At 36.2% G+C, this 10,751-nt stretch overlaps 1 protein-coding gene across 2 annotated transcripts in view; it reads right to left on the bottom strand.

Annotated features, from left to right (window-relative positions):
• Window positions 1-528: 528 nt before the first annotated feature.
• The window catches only part of foxn2a (forkhead box N2a), a 68,188-nt gene continuing 57,965 nt past the window's right edge, over window positions 529-10,751 (bottom strand). The window contains exons 3-6 of one of the 2 annotated variants that reach the window (XM_081351439.1): window positions 10,583-10,707; window positions 7,067-7,116; window positions 6,546-6,614; window positions 529-2,346 (exon numbers count right to left, since the gene is read on the bottom strand). In XM_081351439.1, coding sequence (XP_081207565.1) covers window positions 1,919-2,346; window positions 6,546-6,614; window positions 7,067-7,116; window positions 10,583-10,707 — 672 coding nt within the window. In that variant the 3' untranslated portion in view covers window positions 529-1,918. The remainder of the gene's footprint in view (window positions 2,347-6,545; window positions 6,615-7,066; window positions 7,117-10,582; window positions 10,708-10,751) is intronic. The other variant, XM_081351440.1, reaches the window with a different exon arrangement.

The following is a 10,751-nucleotide window of genomic DNA, read 5'->3' as shown; positions in this document are numbered from 1 at the left end:
CCTTTTCCCCCAGAATTCTCTGTAATGACATTTGGAGGGGGGGAAACGTGCTTAAATTATCAAGCAAATAACGTCACGTCAAGAAAACAAAAATCTCAACCTTCAATTCTCTTCATGCAAAATATAATTTCCTATTTATTCCTTGGATTTTGAGGTGAAATATGCCAGGTTTCATGCGATATGAACATGCATCTGTACATCTACACCCACAGTCTCCAGTGTTGACCTCTCGAAGTCTGCTGACTGCGTTAAAACACGCAACGAATGGGCACAGAACCACATGCATACATAATCACACACACACACAAACATATACATATATACATATATACATTATATATATATATATATATATATATATATGTTTATACCACGAGGAAATATAGAGCTACACGGCTTGTGTGTTTTTGCATAGGGTCTGGACAGAGGGAATCAAACGGCAAGCTCTGCCATGAAAGGCCTGTTTCAGGTCACACACACGAAACTGATGGAGCATCTGAACAGATCACGGACAAAAGAAACGAGGATGACGGGAAAATGTGTTCCAGTCCTCTAGTGTTTATTCTGAGTCGATTCAGAGCCATTTGGGGCCGTTTTGTGTTTATTAATCCTTCCGATGATGGTTGATCCTGTGTTGATATTCGAGATCAGGCTTTAATTCCAGTCAGTCAAGCATCTAATTGCTTTTAACTTTAGAATTTGATGAAGGGTTAATCTCATGAAACCTGTCAAGAACATGTGCAGGTCATAGTGCACCCCAAAACAAGAAAATCAAATAAGATATAATACTGTTTATTTGTAAATGTAGCCTATTTTTTATTTTTGTTTTGCATTTAACATTTTCATGACAACTAAGCACATTTTTCCTATAAACTCTCATTACTGTAAGCAAAGCAAAAAAAAAAAAAAAAAAAAAAAAAAAAAAAAAGTTTAAAATGAATTAAGGAAGAAATTAGTCTATTATCTGTATGCCAATTTTTGCTGATTTTAAAAGGAAAACATTTTTTTTTGTACGTTCGACTTCAGATTTGTATTAACACATTGAAGGAATTTTTTAAAAAAGTATTTCTAAAGCATGGTAATATTAGATGTGCTACAAAACAAAAAAAATCCATAAACATAAATATACATTTAAATATATAAAACAGTAATGAGAATTATTGAGAAAAATGGGAATAATGAAACTCAATGCTCCCAAAACCGGTTTCATTTTAATGCTAAACAATTTCTTTTCTTTGTTTATTCTGGAGTGAAGTGTGACCTTGACACATTTTCATGAGATTCACCCCATAAAAATCACCACTGATGGAGCCTTTAAAAAAGAAAAAAGAAAAATGTATCCGTTATCCATAAATCCTTTCTGCATGCCATCCGCAGGGATCTCCAGTGCCTCGTCACGCCAGCCGCCTGATGATCATTATTGCATTTCTTTGTTTTGTACTTCAAAAAATTTTAAAAATAAAAGAGAGAGAGAGGAAAAAAAACTGGGAACTCTTGATGTAATTCTCGTTTTCCATTTTCTGGAGTGGACGACGGGAGAGGTTAGTGCTTGGAACAACACGGACATGCACTCGTTCTCTGCAGAAACACCACAGATTCACTTGGAAGAGTAGGACACTCACTTTAAGAGGAAGCATGCAAACGTTTAAGAGAAAAAACATCAATTTCTCCCTATCCAACTCCTTAATCTTGAAGCACGTACAGGAACGTTTCTCCATTCGCGCTCAGTATGGCTTCGTTCACCTCCGCGTGAAAGTTGCTATTGCCGGGAAGGAAATTCTCTCGTACAAAACGAAAAATGTAGAAAAAGAAGGGAAAAAAACAAGAGAGAAGGTTTCCATGATATGGAAAATGAGGAGGCACAGTCACTGATACACAGTCCAGGGGTTAAAATTGTCACTAAGGGATTTTTCCGGCTTTATTTCCGGTGCTTTTCCAGTTTTTTACTCTTGGCCGTTTGCTTGGAGAGATCCAGGCCGGATCGGATCCCGGCGAGGTGCAAGAGAGACCCGGCCGCCTCTTTCAACTCCTCGTCCAGTTCCGGTTTGGACTCGTGCCGGGCCCGTTTTCCCGGAAGAGGACACTTGACGGTGAGCGAGGGCAGTCGTGAGCTCCTCTCCTCATCCGAGTCTTCATCGCTGTGGAAACCCTCGCTCCCGGCGCGACGGGCCTGGCCGGACTCACAGCCGGCCTCGTCCAGGGATGAGAGCGAGGACGAGGAGGACGAGGAAGAGCGAGACGAGCAGCGCTGGAAGGACGAGCTGCTGTAGTTGTGGTCCTGCTTTGGGTCGCTGCTCACTAGGACCGAGTCCCGGCGTGAGAGGTCTATAGGGCTGTCCGGGTCACCTGAGGACCAAACCACAACAGTTATCACATGGACGGCACTCGCATAATGCAATGTGTCTGACATCATCATTTGTGTCACCCCAGGTAAAGTAACAGATATCAACATACTTCCCCAGTTGATTGATTACAATAAGAAATGCACAAAGATTTTTAAAATGTTATGCTTAAAGAGGCTCTATTATGTCCTTTTTCAAAGTCTTAATTTTGTTTTTAGGCTTGCTAGAGCAGGTTTTCATGCTTGAATGTTCAAAACACATTATTTTCCCATATTCTCCATTGTTGCGGCTCCTCTCTTCCCAGTCTGTCAGTAACGCTCTGTTTAGTTCCCGTCTCTATGAAGCCCCTCCTTCTGAAAAGCACACTGTGCTCTGATTGGTCGGCTGGATCAGTGTGTTGTGATTGGTCGAGCGCTTCGAGTGTGTTTGGGAAATGTCCCGCCCCTTACCATAACCGCCAGTTTAACACACTACTAACTAACTCAACCAGGCCCCGCCCCTTTTATTCTGCGTATGAATTATTTAAATGAGGAATATTGTGACGTGTTCGTTCCCGGAAGAAACTCAAACTACAATGGAGGCGTTTCAGGAGTTCAGAAACACTGACACTGATATAGAGAAGAACTTTCTTTGCAGAGCTTTTTCATGCTCAAACAGCAACATCACACACTAAAGAAAGTTTAAAATATAAAAAAAGCATAACAGGTCCCCTTTAAATATGCAATAATTTGCATAAAGATCCAGAACAGAAATCTGAACATTGGATCAAGACAGATTCAAAATTCTTGTTTCATTTAGTTGACATATTAAGTGTCAATCTGTAAACCGGCGTTATGAAACGCGTCATCAAGTACTTTCATCCGCCTGTCTTAATGAAGCACTCTTGTGATGGTTTATTCAGCTATGGGTGATTAAGGCTCATTAGAGGTAGAGAACACTACAGTGACACGCTTAACAAGGATAAAGACGTGTGAACGAAGTGCAATGCTGCACTAATTACCAGCAAGAGCTTTTAGTCATTACACAGACATATCTGCGAAACCATCCCCATAAATAAAGATGCAAACGTGTCTTTCTGCATGAACCTGAACTAAACACACTGCAGAACATCAGACCCTCAGATGCAGACACTGACTGCCAACAGCAAGACTATCAGGACATGTGAGTGTGAGAGAGAGAGACAGACAGATACAGGCTGAGAGAGCAATAGATAGAACGAACTGTAGATAAATAGAAAGATAGATAGACAAGATAGATAGATAGATAGAATTAATGATAGAACAAACTATAGAACGATAGATAGAACGATAGAATTAAAAATAGAACAATAGATAGAACGATAGAATTAAAAATAGAACGATAGATAGATAGAACGATAGATAGATAGAACGATAGAATTAGAAATAGAACAATAGATAGATAGAACGATAGATAGATAGAACGATAGATAGAACGATAGATCGATAGAACGATAGATAGATAGAATTCAAAATAGAACAATAGATAGATAGAACGATAGATAGAACGATAGAATTAAAAATAGAACAATAGATAGATAGAACGATAGATAGATAGAACGATAGATAGATAGAACGATAGAATTCAAAATAGAACAATAGATAGAACGATAGATAGAACGATAGATCGATAGAACGATAGATAGATAGAACGATAGATAGATAGAACGATATAATTAAAAATAGAACAATAGATAGAACAATAGATAGATAGAACGATAGATAGATAGAACGATAGAATTAAAAATAGAACAATAGATAGATAGAACGATAGATAGATAGAACGATAGATAGATAGAACGATAGAATTAAAAATAGAACAATAGAAAGAACGATAGATAGATAGAACGATAGAATTCAAAATAGAACAATAGATAGAACGATAGATAGAACGATAGATCGATAGAACGATAGATAGATAGATAGAACGATAGATAGATAGAGCGATATAATTAAAATAGAACAATAGATAGAACAATAGATAGATAGAACGATAGATAGATAGAACGATAGAATTAAAAATAGAACAATAGATAGATAGAACGATAGATAGATAGAACGATAGATAGATAGAACGATAGAATTAAAAATAGAACAATAGATAGAACGATAGATAGATAGAACGATAGAATTAGAAATAGAACAATAGATAGATAGAACGATAGATAGATAGAACGATAGATAGAACGATAGATCGATAGAACGATAGATAGATAGATAGATAGATAGAATTCAAAATAGAACAATAGATAGATAGAACGATAGATAGAACGATAGAATTAAAAATAGAACAATAGATAGATAGAACGATAGATAGATAGAACGATAGATAGATAGAACGATAGAATTCAAAATAGAACGATAGATAGAACGATAGATCGATAGAACGATAGATAGATAGAACGATAGATAGATAGAACGATATAATTAAAAATAGAACAATAGATAGAACAATAGATAGATAGAACGATAGATAGATAGAACGATAGAATTAAAAATAGAACAATAGATAGATAGAACGATAGATAGATAGAACGATAGATAGATAGAACGATAGATAGATAGAACGATAGAATTAAAAATAGAACAATAGATAGAACGATAGATAGATAGAACGATAGAATTCAAAATAGAACAATAGATAGAACGATAGATAGAACGATAGATCGATAGAACGATAGATAGATAGAACGATAGATAGATAGATAGATAGAACGATAGATAGATAGAACGATAGATAGATAGAACGATATAATTAAAAATAGAACAATAGATAGAACAATAGATAGATAGAACGATAGATAGATAGAACGATAGAATTAAAAATAGAACAATAGATAGAACGATAGATAGATAGAACGATAGATCGAACGATAGAATTAAAAATAGAACAATAGATAGATAGAACGATAGATAGATAGAACGATAGATAGAACGATAGATAGATAGAACGATAGATAGATAGAACGATAGATAGATAGAACGATAGAATTAAAAATAGAACAATAGATAGATAGAACGATAGATAGATAGAACGATAGATAGATAGAACGATAGATAGATAGAACGATAGAATTAAAAATAGAACAATAGATAGATAGATAGAACAATAGATAGAACGATAGATAGATAGATAGATAGAACGATAGATAGATAGATAGATAGAACGATAGATAGATAGAACGATAGATAGATAGAACGATAGATAGATAGATAGATAGATAGATAGATAGATAGATAGATAGATAGATAGATAGATAGATAGATAGATAGATAGATAGATAGATAGATAGATAGATAGATAGATAGATAGAACGATAGATAGAACGATAGATAGATAGATAGATAGATAGATAGATAGATAGATAGATAGATAGATAGATAGATAGATAGATAGATAGATAGAACGATAGAATTAAAAATAGAACAATAGATAGATAGATAGATAGATAGATAGATAGATAGATAGATAGATAGATAGATAGATAGATAGATAGATAGATAGATAGATAGATAGATAGATAGAACGATAGAATTAAAAATAGAACAATAGATAGAACAATAGATAGATAGAACGATAGATAGATAGAACGATAGAATTAAAAATAGAACAATAGATAGAACGATAGATAGATAGAACGATAGATCGAACGATAGAATTAAAAATAGAACAATAGATAGATAGAACGATAGATAGATAGAACGATAGATAGAACGATAGATAGATAGAACGATAGATAGAACGATAGAATTAAAAATAGAACAATAGATAGATAGAACGATAGATAGATAGAACGATAGAATTAAAAATAGAACAATAGATAGAACAATAGATAGATAGATAGATAGATAGATAGATAGATAGATAGATAGATAGATAGATAGATAGATAGATAGATAGATAGATAGATAGATAGATAGATAGATAGATAGATAGATAGATAGATAGATAGATAGATAGAACGATAGAATTAAAAATAGAACAATAGATAGAATGATAGAATTAATGATAGAACAAACTATAGAACGATAGAAAGAATTAATGATAGAACTATAGAACGATAGATGGATAGAACAAATGAGAGATAGATAGAATTAATGATAGAACAAACGATAGAATGATAGAAAGATAAAACGATATATATATGGTTAGACAGGATTATAGAGCGTCAGATTGAGGTCTTACATGTGTCAGCGTGGTGTCCAGGGGCCGAGTTCAAGAGCATCATAGCAGTCGCCGCATCAATGTCAGACTCTGTAAAAGAACACAAGACACACAGTGGTCAGTGTGTGTGTGTGTGTGTGTGTGTGTGTGTGTGTGTGTGTGTGTGTGTGTGTGTGTGTGTGTGTGTGTGGAGAAGTTTCTCTGTTTCCATGCAACCCTTCAGGAAGTTTGAATTATTCATTACCAACCAGACAGAGGAGAGAGTGAACAACTGCCACCAAACTCAAGGTGACAGAAAGAGAAAGCTCTATAAAGATAAATAATCTATAAAGATAAATAATGAAAATGTTTGAAACCGAAAAAAAAAGAAAGAAAAAAGAAAATCACAATGTTCTCATACTTTCTGACCAATGACTTTCCTTGATTTTTAAAGAGAGAGATGAGAATATTCTAATAAATAAATTAAAGTTCAAGATTTCAAACCTGCACTTATAATTTTTTACTCATTTATCTGAAAAAAAAAAAAAACAGACATGTCTCACCTTTGAGAGAGCAGTCCTGGAGGAAGAGGTGGCGTGCGGGTGAGAAGGCACTGTCACACAGACGGAAACACACAGACACACACCGTAAGATACAAGGCAGGATCACAAATCAGTTCCACCAACATGAGCGCGTGACAACTTCAAGGAGACCCATAATTCCCTTTGGTTTTAAAGCCGAACTCGGCAACTCTAGCGAACTCTAGTCACTTCTTCGCTGATTTTCCCTTTTGTTGTCGCATGTTTTCCCCACGAGCTCCCCCTACAGCTGTGGGGGGGCGTATATTTCACAACACGGTCGTAAATAACTCACTTGCGGCGGCCTCCTCCCCTTCTCTACCGCTGCTCATGTGCGTTTGTTTTGATCGGAGCAAGCCAACTGAATCGCGTGGAGCTATGTCTACCGAGGTGGGTAATCTGGTAATACATCATACATGCGTGTGTGTTTATGTCGAATTGCCGTAAAGCAATTTGTGTTTCGCGCTCGTTCTCGTTCTCGCTTTCGCTTCTCACGAGACTTCCAATTTCTATCTTGCCGGGACGGTAATGAACAAGTTGCAAGGTTGGTTTTCCGCCTGGGAACGCTGGGGGGAGCGGGGAAAGTCACCAATATCACCAGAACAGGTTGTTTAACCATCCAAATGATTTCTAGACAGTTTTATTAAGTTAAAAAAGTTACCAAGTTCTCCTTTAAGGGCCCTTTCACACTTTCATTTTCGGACTTTCAGTTTGATCCGAATCAAAATCACAGGTGTGAAAGCTCCCCGGACCACGGCCCGCACCAAACAGACGAAATTTGGTCAGACGAAAAGAGGTAGTCTCGGTCCGGATCAAACTGAACAAATGTTAGTTAGCTGGTGGTTAGTTCCTAGAACTATCTGGTGCGAAAGGCCCTCTCGTTTCTGCAGCGACTCTCAGCTGTTTCCTATAACAACGTCTTACATGTTTACGTGGTGTGGCGTGAGAGAGTGACAAACGATGCAAAATCTGATTAGAGCGGAACTGAAACGGATTTCCAGAAATGCGATTTCAAACCACACATGAACATAGCTCAAAATGCATTTATAATAAAAAATAAATAAATAATTCATTTCATGTGATTTTATGCCGTTCACATTTGCTAAATATAATCGTATTCCAATTGGATATGCACGAAAATCTGATTTGCACTGACAGTCTGAATGAAGCCCCTTCTGATTCTGATTTAAATGTTTTGATCATTCATCTGCTGGAAAAAACAAATCTGAAAGTGATTTCAACGATATTCTCTGTTCAGTTGTCGTCATGGTTGTGGATTCTGCTATTCTTTTACAATTAAAGTCATTTTTATAACTCTCTTTTTCATTATCGTTAGTTATTGTTCATGGTGTGAACAGACTTAACACCTAGTTTCTTAGATTTTAACATCTAAAGTAATTTAATGCCATTCTTTGACATAATAATCAGACGTAATTTAAAAGAATATCAAAACGCGTAGCGGTCAATTCACACACCATATTTGCAATTAAAATGATTTTATATGAGACGGAGTATCAACTGAACCCTAACCCTTAGGTGCTTATAGAGATTGTGGTTTATGCAGTTTTGTTTGGCATCTTTCTAGCCTGAGCGAGTTGTTGGTGAATTTTTCAATCACAGAACCACCTTTTCTTAAATGGAAATGTACAGAACGGGATCGGCCTCGTCCCACACATTTCCAACGAACAATAGTGTGCATCTTGAACCTACATTAGTTTGTACTATAGCCTATTTATCCTGTATGTGACCCTGGACCACAAAACCAGTCACGTGGGTACGTTTTTCGAAATTGAGATTTATACATCCCATGAAAGCTGCATACATAAGCTTTCCATTGATGTATGGTTTGTTAGGATAGGACAATATTTGTCCGAGATACAACTATTGTAAATCTGGAATCTGAGGGTGTAAAAAAATCGAAACATTGAGAAAATCTCCTTTAAAGTTGTTAATTTATGTTGCCGATTGTGCTGCATTCACTCACAAAAATAAATGTTTTATATATTTACAGTAGGAAATTTACAAAATATCTTACTGGAACATGATCTTTACTTAATATCCTAATGATTTTTGGCATAAAAGAAAAATCGATAATTTTGACCCATACAATATTTTGTTGGCTAGTGCGACTTGTGACTGGTTTTGTGATCCAGGGTCACATATACACATATATATATATATATTAGTGGTGGGCCGTTATCGGCGTTAACGCGCTGCGTTAACGCGAGACTCTTATCGCGCGATAAAAAAAATATCGCCGTTTATCTATTCTCCAAGTTGGGTTCGGAGCTGGCTCAAGCTACACAAGCTATGATGACGCAATCTACCCGCGGCCGCGAGGAACACCCGGCTGCAACGCATCATATTCGTCGTCATCTTAAGTAAACACTGTAACACAGCTGAAAGTGAAAACTGGTGAAAAAGATCGGTGCAACGAGCAGCAGCAAACTATATAGACAGAGTGTGTGAGGTAACAGTTCAGTAAGTTAAAACGTGACTTATCCGTTCTACCACCTCAAATTCAAAACGAAACATATCACTGAATACCAGCGCGCGCGTATTATTCCCAATATATCTGAGTGGTGTAGAACATAATCTCTGTCTGCGCCCGATTTTAAGAATCGTTGTTGTGTTTCTTTTTAACTGAAAAGACATCAGTTAGAATATTCTAATTTTAAATTTGGGGTTTCATAAGCTCAAAGCCATAATAAACATTAGACCTACTTAAGATCTCTGCAGCTAGTGTACTTACATTTTATTTATCTGCAAAATTATGTTGTATACTTACAGTTTTGCACAATATATGTTCTCAAAACTACATGCACCCTTTAAAAAAAAAATACATTTAGCAGTTGTTTAGCAGGGTCTGTGTAACCTGTTCTGAAATGGTTTTATTATAATATCGTTATCGCAAGAGGCTGCAATGTATATCACAATATGGATTTTAGGCAACATCGCTAGTAGTTGATAATAACATAGGCCTACCTAATGTTGCCTACGGACGGTAACTTTTTACAGTCTATGAGTAGAACAGCTTTCTCGAGCAGTTTGGGATGCATTTTGGAAACAGGAGATGAGCCCCTGGTCTAATGCGCCACCTGACTTGAGAAACTCGTTCTCAAAGACTTACTTTTATAGTCATTATTTGGGTAGCACACATATTCTGAATGCCTTCGGCAGAATTCAAATGACCCATTTTAATCTAGATTAATCTAGATTAAAAAAATTAATCTATGCCCACCTCTAATATATATATATATATATATATATATATATATATATATATATATATATATATATATATATATATATATATATATATACACATAAATGAACTAAATTAATTACGTTTTTTACAACAAAAATGAACATCACGGAGTTTACTTATTTTCTTCTGGAAACAAACTTTGTTGCATTATTTTCCTGTAATCTCTGTAAAGCTGCTTTGTAAAAAGCGCTGTATAAATAAAGGTGACTGGACTATAGTAATGTGTGCGTTACCTGGGTGGGGAAGCAGGGGGTGTGCAGAAGGAGTGCGCTGTGGGGAAGTGCTGTTTCTTCAGGGCCTGGATCAGATTGGGTCTGTATTCAGGGTCCACACACCACAGAGAACCCTTCCCATTAACCTACCAGAACCACACACACACACACACACACACACACACACACA

This window comes from Scardinius erythrophthalmus, assembly GCF_964197995.2.
Source record: "Scardinius erythrophthalmus genome assembly, chromosome: 21".
Lineage (NCBI taxonomy): Eukaryota > Metazoa > Chordata > Actinopteri > Cypriniformes > Leuciscidae > Scardinius > Scardinius erythrophthalmus.
Note: the sequence above shows the minus strand (reverse complement) of the source record. Positions and strands in the feature narration are given on the sequence as shown.